The sequence below is a fragment of the Phasianus colchicus genome, chromosome 19 (assembly GCF_987193195.1).
Source record: "Phasianus colchicus chromosome 19, bPhaCol1.hap1.1, whole genome shotgun sequence".
Lineage (NCBI taxonomy): Eukaryota > Metazoa > Chordata > Aves > Galliformes > Phasianidae > Phasianus > Phasianus colchicus.
The window spans coordinates 9,277,313-9,290,004 of NC_143454.1; the positions used below are offsets into that span (position 1 = coordinate 9,277,313).

General features: G+C 49.4%; 1 protein-coding gene across 2 annotated transcripts in view; it reads right to left on the reverse strand.

Moving 5' to 3' along the window:
• VAV2 (vav guanine nucleotide exchange factor 2) overlaps positions 1 to 12,692 on the reverse strand; it is a 99,898-nt gene that overhangs the window by 22,390 nt on the left and 64,816 nt on the right. For both annotated transcript variants that reach the window (XM_031601817.2, XM_031601816.2), the window contains exons 4-5: positions 5,478 to 5,546; positions 618 to 720 (exon numbers count right to left, since the gene is read on the reverse strand). In XM_031601817.2, the coding sequence (XP_031457677.1) occupies positions 618 to 720; positions 5,478 to 5,546 (172 nt within the window). The remainder of the gene's footprint in view (positions 1 to 617; positions 721 to 5,477; positions 5,547 to 12,692) is intronic.

Sequence of the window (12,692 nt, forward strand, 5' to 3'; positions counted from 1 at the left end):
AAGTGGCAACAGCCCTTGGGCCAACTGGTTTCTGCACCAGCAGCAAAAATGGCAAAATCACTGGTGGCCACTAGGCTGCCCTGGCAGGGCCTGCAGACAGCCCCATGTGCCTTGGCAAGGCTCCTTAGGAACATCTGCACCCAGCTCTTGGCTCAAGGCAGGCTGATGGTGTGCAGGGAGCTGTGGACAAGGCGTGAAGTGATGGATGCCTCACTCAGCACCGTCACGGTCCTTGCATTGCTTGCAGCCAGACCTGGGCACCAGTTTGCAGCCTCCCAGTGCCACCCAGCACTGCCACATGCCTGGTGTGGCAGGGGGGGATCTGTCACTGAGCTTGTTTTGCTCCAGGCAGCTGCGCTCCGCTGCCGTCTGCTGTTTGCAGGCAGGAGACAGTAATTAGAGTTTACACGAAGGTGGCAGATATTCGGAGGATGGCAGACAATTTGGAAGCTCATACTGTGATGGAAAGTTCCTCCCAGCTCTGTGCCAGCAGAAATCAGGGCAGCCCTTCTCTTCCTTATCGGATTCTCCATCGTTCACGGATCCCTCATTTATTTAATTTTATCCTCTTCCTTCCCCCCTCCATCACAGCTCTAAAAACAAATGTAAAGAGTTACCATGGGCTGCTGAACTTCCACCCGGATGATATCTTCGTAGATATCATCTCCTTCATCTTCACAGGGGACGCAGTCATAAATATCCTCCCCCAGATCGTGCTCACTGCAATGAGAAGGAGAGAGACCGTGGGCTGACAGGGAGGCACATTGCTGGCATGGAACTGGGAAGCCCACAAGTGCTCATTGCTAGGGGGGGAGAGCAACCATGGCAATAAGAAAAGCCCCTGCAAGCACAGACTCTGTCACCAAGAGGGGACATCAGAAGGTGATGGTGCTCAGTACTTCACTGCCACACGAGTCTTTACAAAGTCCCCCAGAGCTCTGTGAAGTCCTACATCCATTCTAAAAATCCAACCCGCCACAAGTACCAATTAACAGCAGTAATTTTAGAGCCCAAGATCTACAGGTGCAGATCGCTAACAGCTCCAACCAAAGTCAGTCCCATGGGATCAGGACAATGTGAAGCACTGGAATATCAAACAGCTTTCACACATTTTGCAAACGATCTCTTTCAACACGGGCATTAATTACATACAAATACGTTGAGGTGTAAAGCTGTGCTCAAACCGTAGCGCTCACCATTTTTACATCACACAGATGCAGCAGAGCACATCTGTTTGCAAAACTGGGCTTTATTTCCTTTCTAAATGCAGTTCTTTCTATTTTTAAAAGCAGATTTATTTAATAAAAGTTTGGGGATTTTAAATAAATTCACTGGCATGATGTATCCATCCCGTTCTTCCATAGTGATGCATTACAGCTGCTGTAATAATGCCCACTAATAGCTGGTGATCCATCTTCCCCTTCCCAAGCGTTGCCGTCACCGTTATTATCTGTACCAATATTTATATTCTCAGCTCCTCTCCTCATCCAGAGCAAGTAACTCCTGCTTCCTGATTAATCTTCCCTTCTCGGATTGCTGGCTGCCTCTCCATACATCATTTCCCTGCTCGAAGGGCATTAGGAAACGTATGGTTGAGTTGGCCAACGCATCTCTACGCATCGACATCAAACCTTTGCCCCAAGACCAAAACACAGACAGCTCCCACAGCCTAGGAATTGGAAAGGTGCTTCTATCTCATCCTTGCTGGATGGAGCCTTGTTTATGAACACACGTCTCTGCTGTATTGCTGACGAGCACCAGAGCATGCTGGTGCCCAGCCAAGTGGCACGGAGCTGCTCTCTCAGAGCAGCCTGCCCAGCTGCTGGCACCATCACTCATATTTTGTCTGCCAGAAGTGAAAATACGCACTGCTCACACCCTATGATTAAACCAGAGAACAGGCATTGGGTGATTTTTGACAGCAGCAACTTATGAGCGCTCCGAATTTGAAATGCTGGAAGGAGTGGGAAAGCAGGGCAGGTACTTTGGGCATTTATCATGGCAATAGGCTCAGCATCCCGAGCATGCTACACACTGACTGCACAACCTGAGCAAGGTCCAAGGTGTGATTTGAGGTCAGATCCTCTTTTCTGTCTTCACCAGGAATTTACACCTTCACTAACAGCAGCAGACTCTGAGAGTTATCCATAGGGATCAGAGCCTGGATTAGGAGGTTCATGGAGAGCTCTGGGGTAAGGAAAGGGATTCTGTCCTTTCAGAGGAGGACACCAGCGTTTACAATTACTGTTATTAAGATGAATATAACCATCTTTGGGCTGGCAGCATCTTGCCCAGCCAAGGAAGCTCATTCAAGGCAAAAAGACTAAAAAGCTTTTCTTATGTAAGGCAGTTTGAGGCAAAAGCAGTGCTGTTGGCTGAGCTTTTCCTCCCTGGCAATGACAGCTCTGTGCAAACGCCCTCCACCACAAGGAACCAACCATGCCAAAATCCACCCATACCACAGCACTGCTTCACTCTGCTGATGAAAAACCCAGAGCCACCGGGATGGGCAAAAGGAAGAGGGAAAAGGAGCTAAAATAAGACATCCAACAACCAAATCCAACCTCCCAACCCTGTGGGCAGGACAGTGGAACCTTATAATCTCAAAAATGAGCCTCAAAGAGTTATAGCAATGAATGTAACTTTAGGGACAGCCCAAGCAGGATACAAAAACTGGGTGATGAAGAAGAAAAGATGTGTGCAAGTGCTACGGCTTGAGAGTCCTGGACCACAGAGCAATTTATTTATCTGGCTGGCGTGTGTGGTTTTTCCAACACAAAAAAATAATGAGAAAAGTGGCAGCTAACTTATCATCTCACCTTGGCTTCTCAATTCTTTTTTTTTTTTTTTTTCTTTTTCTTTAATGCATTTGAGAGATTCTGCTGATCACATCATTGCTTTGGGAGATACAACAAAGGTACACTGGTGACAGCAGGGAAAGAAATACAAGAATATAACAAAGGAGCTCATGGTGGGGGACAGCTTATGGATCAGGCCTGTGCCCAAATGAATGGCGTTGTTTGGACAGAAGTTCTCACTTTTAAGGAAAGCACCAGCAGCAGCCAGCCCTCCCCATCTGCCCCATTGCTCCCAGGCTGCCATCTGGCCAATGGCTGAGGATGGGGAATCAGAGAATTTGCCCATTCCCCTGAGAGCCTTTTAGTTCTCCCTCCCCTTTCCATCACCAATTGTTCTTTAAAAAAAAGATAAAATAAATAGTTATCTCCATGAAATTGTCTGTAATGACCTCCTGGATGGGCAGCCCTGTGTTGGTGATAGGATAATCTGTATGGAAAATGTGCTCTGCCCCAAAGGTGGGAGCAAGGCACCAACATCCTCTGCACCCAGCAGGCTCCCATGTGCTGCCCGTGGGCACACAGCTCGCTTCTGCACTTTGCTTCTCACGGACAAATCTTGTTGCTTCTGACCCCAGATCTGCACCTCCATCACAAGCTTGTTCATAATTGCTTTGCTGAGCAGGGATTAACCCAAAATATCAGCCACAATCAGAAAACCTCACACCAGTCCCCAAAACACTGTTGATATCACAGTGCAAAGTGAAACACTCCAAGGGGCAAAAATAACCCCCTTGGATAACTTGCAATATCTGTGCACAGATAACAGCACGGAGATGTGGGGGTGCTTCTTTTGCAAGGGAGAAGATTGCTGCGTGTGGCTTTGCTGGTTGGTAGCAATAGATTCCATGCATTTTGGGTCACTTTACTGCTTGCTGTGCAAACCATTTCCTCGCCTCTGACACGACATTTGGGACACACTCACCTCCCCAGGGCTGCTGGGTGATGAGCAATACGAAAGGCAAAGCTGCTGGGGTGGACTGAGTCACTCCCAGCCCATGAATGATGCCCTTGTTCTGCTGATTCAAGATGGGCAGCTGCTAAGAAAGGGTTCTCTCATGCAGCCCCGTGCTTTGCCAGCATGCCAAACGGGTGTGCAGAGCAAGCAGCAAGCTGCAGAGAAGCTTCCTTGCAGAGATGCTCCTTTATCAGGGCAGGAAGGGGCTCGTGAGGCTCTGCAGGGTTATTTTTCCTGTTGCAGATGAATGATATCTCCGTCTCCTAGGCTGTGCCTCTGCACAACAGAGCACTGATTTCTATGAAGGAATTTGAACTATCCCCACATTTATTTACACACTCCTTTCCCCACTGCTCCCATGTGATGGTGTAAGGAGGAGCTGAATAAGAATGGGCTCAAGCGAAGGGATGAGGAGCAGCTGGAGCAGCTCTCAGCCTCTCAGACCCCAATGCATTCAGCATCCCATCCCACTGCCCAGGGCTGCTGCAATGACAGCCAGCAGCAAAGCAGTTTGAGGCAAGAATCCACACGGGTCAGTGCAGAATAACCTGCTGCAAGGCCAAGTCTGCTCGTGCACAAACATTTCTCATGTGTGCTCATGTGTGTGAGAATGAAAACTTGATGTGAAAGGGATTTTGAGAACTTTGGGGGGGGGGGGGGGGACCTGCAGAATGCTATTCTTGAAAGGATCCTTTTATAAGTTAAAATTGTATTAAACTGCAGCAGTTGGGACGAAACCACAAGCAGGGGATGGCAGTATCCTGTGTTCCTGTGCTGGCAATTTATGATTTACTTTTGTAATAACTGAAGCCATAAGGAACTCATTGGATTAAGGAGCTTATTATTTATGTTGGGGAACGATAATATTTAACTGCATAAATCCGCACATCCACCCATATGGATTCTCTCTGTGTATGAAACAGAGTGCACTTCATAAGCACAGCCCTGGCCCTGCCAGAGCCAGGGGGAATACTGCCATCGAATTCCAATTGGGCCAGCACTTCAGCAGATACATTTTAGTTCAAGGTTGTTTAAAAGCCTGTTATATCACCAAAACAGCTCAGGGCAGCAAATACAGGCACCGAAATGGCAGATAAATATAGATGCAGGATGCCAACCAGAGCACGTAGCGCTGTGCGTGAGGGACTGGCACGGATTTGGGGCATCCCTATCCCAGCAAAGGGTTCATTGGCTGCTCTACCATGCACAGAGGGTGCTGCACGCCTCGGTGCATTCACAACTGGTTTTGCAAACTGGGCTGCTTGTAAAAATATACATCACACAGGTGTGTGTACTGCACCACACAAGACCTGTGTGGGTTATTCACCAACACAGAGGTGCTTGGAACCCACTGCAGGGTTTGCACCCAGGGCTTCTGCAGCAGAGGGGGCCCAGCAGTTGGGTTAGGGTTCAGAATAGGGGGTTTCCAAGGGCTTGATCCCACTGGGCTGCCCATAAACCCAGCCTGACTCATAGAGACGTCTCCCAGGGCTCTATGTGGGAAAGCACAGACTCTCATAAGAGCCCAACAAACTCCTGGCAGGACAATCAAAGCAGCCGAGCTGGCTCTCCAGGCCCTACTGTCAGACTTTATCAGAGTTTGCTAGAATTAAATTGCAACTTTTCCCATTGCGTGCCCTTCCCCTGCAAAGGTGAGGACTCACTCAGCCAGCTCCTCCAGGCTCCGGTACACATCATCATCATTCTCCGTGGTCTCCTCTGAAGGGAATGGCCTGCAAAAGAGATGGGCACAGTGTTACTGGTGCTCCTGAACCCCAATGAACTCAGCTTGGCCCAAAACATTGTGCCAGACAGGGCTGTTCCCCGAGCAAAATATACATTGCAAACACATTTGTTGTTATTGAGGCATCAGGACATTGTCTTGGCTGCAGTGAGGAGCTGCACCACCCAGCAGCATCCCAAGCCCTGCACAAACAGCCTGCTAGGAAATCAATCCGCATCCAGCAAGTCTTCATAGAATCACAGAGGTTGGAAAAAAAACCATATGAGATCATCAGGTCCAACCCTAACCCATCCCCACTGACCATGTCCCCAAGTGCTGCACCTAGGTGTGCCTTGAGCACCCACAGGGGTGGTGATGGACTTCCTGGGATGGAGGAAACTTTAAAGGAGCATCGCCAGCAGTGAGTCCCACCAGGACCAGGATGAGGGAGTCCCTACAAAAGCAGGGCTCCCTCATGTTAGCAATGCTGCAACAGCTGAAAGAAGCTAAAACTCTGAGGGGACACCAGAAAGGCAAAAGGAAGGGGGGGGGGAAGTGGATTAAAAAGAGAAAGGGAGAGGAATGGGGGGAAAAGCAAGAATTCCTTGGCTCGTTCTGAAGTAATAATCAAATAACGTACGAAGGAGATGAAAAATATTGCTTTAATTAAAGGCAATATATTATTGCTGGCATGGGGCCCTGGCTCTATGGGGCTGGATGCACCTTGTGACATTGACTGCATGCAAACCTCCTGCTGCCCCCACGTGTGTGCCCTTGTCCTCTGCCCTCCCACCTTCCATTTCACCACAGATCACCTCTCCTGAAAGATTTAATACACGGCCTGGTCAGACCCTGAATTTGTTGGGTGGGGATCCAGCCTCTAGCATGAATTTGCCTTGCCTTGGTGAGCAAGCTACCTCCAACCAGGCACAGGTGCCAGGGGCAAGGATGGGGAAGAGAGATGGGGCCAAGAGATGGGGCTGTGCCATTTGGGATCACCCCTCCCCAACCCTCAGCACCAACTGCAGCACTGCAGCACCCACACAGCACTGGGGGAGAGGAGAAACCAGAGGTGGCCTCTGCTTAAGTACTTCTGGTTAAAGCAAAAACAAGATCCCACCAAGAGGCACAACCTACTTTCTTCTAAACACTAAATGTTTTGCTTTTCATTCCTGTTTCCTTCCCCAGCGCTCCCCACGGCAGAAGTTAAGGAGCTATAAAGAACATTAAAATCACAAAACCATAAATCTGGGCTGGAGGTGTAATCGGGTGCTGTGATAAAACCCCCTCATGTAAGGCACGGAGGCAGCAAAGAGAAAAATATTTCCTAATGAGAGTTTCTGGGAGACGGCAGCTTCACAAGGAGCCCTCACCTTGACCATGGGCAGGAGAAGAATTAATAACCTGAATCTCTGCAATGTAATGGCTAGATAGGGATGCTCAGAATGCAATTAGGAGGTCACAGCAAAGAGAAGATGACTAAATGAACCATCTAAAATTCGGAGCTGAAGGATGGCCATTTGGAGGATGCCTTGGGTTTGCGCTTTGCTCTCCCCAGCTGCCCGTGCAAAAGCCACACATGATTCCAGTGATGCTCCCCCTGTTTGTGCCATGAGAGAATCCCATGCTATTCACCATGCTATCTGTGACCAGTCCGAGTGCAGTTATTAAACAGAAAGGTAATAAAACAGCTGAAACCTTGGGAATAAAGCGCACAAAGAGCTTGTGATTCCCTACAAAATCCTTACAGACCCCTGGGTGTGTTACTCCCCATCAGCAGTATTAACTGCAATAGCTGGAAATGTCCAACAGTAACGAATAAAATACTTTGAGACCACTGAAAGCCAGCAGTTTTGCAGAGTTCCCAAATTGTTTAGGTTTGTTTGAAAACAAATCTCTCATTTAAAACCATTATTTAAGCACTTGGCTTTGTTTTTCAATCTATCACCAAAGAACACCTGCCGAGCCATTTATACTTCATGAATGAAGAGCAAAAACCCCAACAACACCAAACACTGCTGGAAAAGTCTCTTAAGGACCATATCCCTCCCAGAGCAGAGCTCTTACAGACTGAGCCCGCTGCATCCAACAGCATCATTTCCAGAGATCAAAGAAGAAAACACAAGGAGGATCGATGCTATGTGTTTGAGAGCCTAAGAGGGACGTTAAGACAAAGTGATCTGTCAGGGAGTTCAGCTTGATGACAAGAACCAGCACAGCTGATCAGTGCTGACATCCACTGCAGAGCATCCCTGTGATCTTACAAAGCATTCTGGCTGTATTCTGGGATGGAGAGCTCTCATACACACGCACACCACGGAGCACCCTGGAAACGCAAGGAAAGGCAGGAGAGCACCCCCGGGTGATAATCAATGAATATTTCAGGAGGCATCTCATGCACAAAGCTCTCAGCAGCTGCTCAGGTCCATCCCACACCGCATCCTCACCCCTGGTTCCATTGCACAGCCCCAGCCGTGGGGAAAGCACAGCTCAGGGCACTGCCTGCCCACTCCCTCCTCTGAATTATTTAAGGAGAACGAGGTAGGCTGCAGCTCTCCAAAAGCAATAAGCAGGAAGATTTATTTATGAACATATCTCAGCATCTGGGCACCTTGTCCTAGCAGCTGAAGCCAGCTGTTCACCTCTGGATGCCATCACAGAGGGTCAGGGATGGGGCAGCTTTACGCAGATGATTTTATACAGTAGCATCTTAGCTTCAAATCCATGTATGAGAGCAGGATGAACCCAGCATAACTAATCCTCTGTTTTCCTTCTCTCTCCTGTCTCATTTCTGGAGGACAACACCAGCCTGGTAGTAGGGTGGCAAAGTCCCACTCACAGCCCTCCCCAGGGACCCAATGGGCAGAGCTGTGAGACCACGTGCACCCTCAGCAAACACCCATGGGAGATGGCCCAGCGCTCACCAGGAGCTGGATGTCAGCATGTTAATCTTGCCCCATTTCCCCACGTCCAATGATAGCACTTCAGTGCTTTAAAAAGGGTATGTGACACCCATGAAACCTGAGCTGCTCCCATCTGCTGCCCCTTCTGCAAGGGATTCTGGAATAAATGGAAAGGGACAGAGCCTGAAGCTGCTGCAGATGGGATTCTCCAGCTCTGTTGGGATGGATGGGGCTGTGCTGAGTGCTTCTGGCTCAGGATGTGGCAGAAAAACATTTTCATGGCATGGTATCTACAACCAGCAAGGAGACCAGGAGTTGGATGCAATGATCCAATCCAAGGGACCTTATGGGATAACTCAGGATATCCTATGAACCATAATTATGCCTTGCAGTAACTCGCAACCCCGTGTCTGGATATACAGATCCTCCAATGAGCCCCTTTGAAGCAAACATCATAGCAAGTCAGAAACCCTACAGAAGCCCGTGACTGCACCAAGGTTTTAGACTTCAGGCTTTTGGTGTTAAGTCAGCAGCTGGTCTCAGGTCCTCTAATTTTGGCCAAGTCTGACCCATGGGACCCGCTGGCATGTCCTTGCACCATGTGCCATTTGCTTGAAGGATGTGGGTGTGAGTAGAGCCTTCATCCTGCACACATCCACCTGCACCCATGTACAGCAAGAAACCCTTCCAGAGAACACAACTAGAAGTGCTCAGACCTCATCTGTAGGATCCTAGCAGCACCCCTTTCCTTACTAACATTTGGTCATCAGCTGACACCCAAATGGATACCCCCAAGTTAACATAGTGACCTAAGCATGAGTGCAGCTCTGCTCCAGAGCTCTGGGACGAGCACTAGCCACACATCACCCATCCTACAGATGGCTCTGTGTGCTACGGGTCCTCCCCTGGGGAACAGCAAGTCACTGAATCACTGAATCATCCAGGTTGGGAAAGACCTCTAAGATCTCCAAGCCCAACCTGAACCCATCTTACTGTGCCCACTGACACATCCCTCAGTGTCACCTCTCCACAGCTCTCCAGGGATGGTGATCCCAACACCTCCCAGGTCCCTGACCACAGGACTGCCCCAGCACCACGGGTCACTCTTTGGCCACGGGCTCTGACACCCCTCAGGCTGAAACACATCATAACATTACATCAGCACAGCACTCGTGGGGCTGTCCAAAGAAAACCATGTGGCTTTGCAAGATGCTTGCGTGCAACTGGAAACGCATCCATCACGGATTTCAGTGGGGTTAAAAGGATGAAACCAGCATTACTCAGAGCTACACCGAGGCGGTGGGAGCTGACCATGTGACCCAAATTTCCCCAGCACTGCTCCCAGCCCATCCTTGGGCACATCCCTGAGCTTTGGTTCCCATCTGTGAAATGGGAACAAACCCAGGGAGTGATTTTGGGAAAGTGCTGCGAGGCAGCTGAGATGCACGCTATTAGCGTCCGCTAATAAAGCAGGGCGGAATCAATTCTCCCTGCAGAACAAGGCACATCGGAGCATACCAAAAGCTGCTGAATTTAATTAAAATCATGCTATTGTGTTACATTACTCATCCCTGGAAAGAACAGCCTCGTGCGGTGCCAAATTTTAGACATGTCTCCTGAAAAAATTATGATTCGCTGTTATTTGCGGTCTGGAACTTGCAAAAAAATTCTCCCAAGATTAATTCTGATAGAAATTCAGTGAGGAAGCAGCAAGCTTTATCGTCAGATAACACAGAGATGATGATTCTGCAGGAGAGCAATTCCAGCACTCGGCACAGCCCTCTGCGCAGTGCCCATGGGTTAGCTGCACGCCCTGGGTTATCTTTAGCTCCAATCTGAACCAAATACTTCTGGAGACTACGAGACAAGAAAATAACAGCTCATATAATTTGATGTTTCAACACATTATCGCTTTTTCTTTTTTGAATTCCCATGTAGCAGCGCTTCGCTCTAGAAAGCAGCGCGATTTCTTCGTCACTTCAGCTCCACTTTGACAATGACAGATGGATGAAATCAAAAGGGGAATCCAGAAACATCTTTCCCAAAGAGAAAATAGAAAACTCTGCAGACTGACAGTGCAAGATGTCTCAGCGTGGCATGGGCACAGGAGTGGTGCAGTCCTCGTGCCTGGAAATGTCCTGGAACCATGGAGATGTGGCACTGAGGGATGTGGCCAGCGGGCACGGTGGGGTGAGTTGGGGTTTTTAAAGGTTTTCTCCTACTTTAATGATTCCATAGGGCAGGGAGCCTGATGGTAGCATGGCCCCCAGTGGCAAGGAGCTGTGACATAGCAGCATGCCCTCAGTTTGGCTGCAAAGCAGAGCTGTGCGCTTCAGGACTGCGTCTTCCTTCCACAGAACTGCTGGTGTGGAGAGGGCGAGGGAAGCTGCTTTTATTAGCAGATGCTCATGGAGTGACCTCAGCATTTCCCTGACCTGCAAAGCGGCTGTGCAGCAAAACATCTCAATGACATTTTTCAGACTCTCTTAGGAGCAAGTCTGTGAGGATACATGCTTGCCAAAATAAACCTGTTGGAAGTGTTTTTAGCTGGAAAAGAGCTGCTTTTAGCCAAGGATCCTGCTTATCACCAAAGGAAGAAGCTTTGGTCACTCTTAACTCAACTCTGCGGGTGTCACAAGGAGCCATCCCCAATCGACTCCATGACTGTAAGCTCTGTGCCCAAACCTCTGCAGCTTTGTGCTGGTGAGGACTGGGGGCAGCAAGGCTGCCATGCACCAGGAGCTCAGGACACGTACGGATGGCTTCTGACAGCTCAGGTCATGCAGACACGTGTTTCAGAGCTGTACCCCAGCCCCAAGAGCAGAAGCATCCCTATGCATTTTCAAGGCACGGATCCCTTACACAGCTTTCTAAACCTGTTTTATAGCAACACTTGAAGTGTGCGCGATGGATACACAACAGCAGTAAAAAACATAATGGGTAGAGTGCAATTACAGCGAGTGCACCGGCAATGAATAAAACAGTCCTTGTAAAAGCAGCCTTGCAAAAGAGCTCCTGCAACCACCTCCTCACCGCCCGAAGACACTCAGGCCCTAATCGTTAGCGACTTTAATTGCTCACGTTTTCACACCCGGATGGATCCGCTCCTGCACTGAGCCTCCATCCCCAGGGGCGGGGGGCCCCGCAGCCCAGCCACCACCAGCACAAAGCAACGCACCTGTCTGACAAATTCTTCATCCCCCATCCCCAGGGGACCCTCAGCAGCCGTGCAGAGCACAGCACCATCCTCTTCCCCCTCCTCATCCTCCCCAGACGCAGCCACAGAGCAGAGCGCAGCAGCGTGACAAACGCGGCGGCCCTCCCTCCTCCCCATTTGCAAACGTTATAAAACCTGCTTTATTAACTGCAGTGCCTTCTGAAGAAAGTCACTTAAAGGTTCAGCTCATATATAAAGGACTTACTTAGATTAAGGACCTCACTAAAAGGCCTTTGAACGCACTGACTCCTTCCCGTTCTCAGATGGCTTCGCTGCGCGCATTAAAAATGCATGCAGGCAGCAGGAGCCAATATTCCTTCACCTCCTGCTTTGCTTGCATAGCTCTGCTTCCAGGAAAAACACATCTTGGGGAGATGACAAAACATTGCCCCCTGCTCGTGCTGAGCCCGGGGAGCTCGCCAGCACCAGGTGTGTGATGGCCTGGGTGCTCCTGGGCAGTGGGAACAACTGGGCTGCAGCAGAAAGGCTGAGAGAAAAGTTGTTAGAAGCAAATCCTGGGGTTTGCTTTTTTTGGGGGGGCAAGAAGTTCTGCTGCCTTTCAGAGAGAAGAAAGAAAACATGGAAAGGGGAAGAAAACATGCTCACAGGGGAACCTCTGTACAATATCCCTCCAAGAATGCACTGCTCCTGTCCACTACAAAGTCCTCACACTGAACTTGGAAGCATTTAGTGCCAGCCACTGTAAGAAACAGGTAACAGACTCCATGGGCTGCAAGACAGGTCTGCAGTGGAAGCTCCAGGGGCTCTGGACCTGGAACAAAGCTTCCTTGATCAGAGCCAGCCATGGGTAGGCAAGGAGTGTGGTGGTAACCTCCTCCTGGGTCTGCTGACATCATCCAGACAGATGGAGAAGAGGAGGAGACACAAAAATGATAATACAGATCTCCTCAGCTGATGGGTGATGCCTCAAGAGGATGAGCTTTTTCTTGTCCCCACGCAACCTCATAAAACAACACATGGACGAAGACAGTGGGAAAAGGGCACTGCTGCATCACTGCAGAATCCGTGTTCCCAA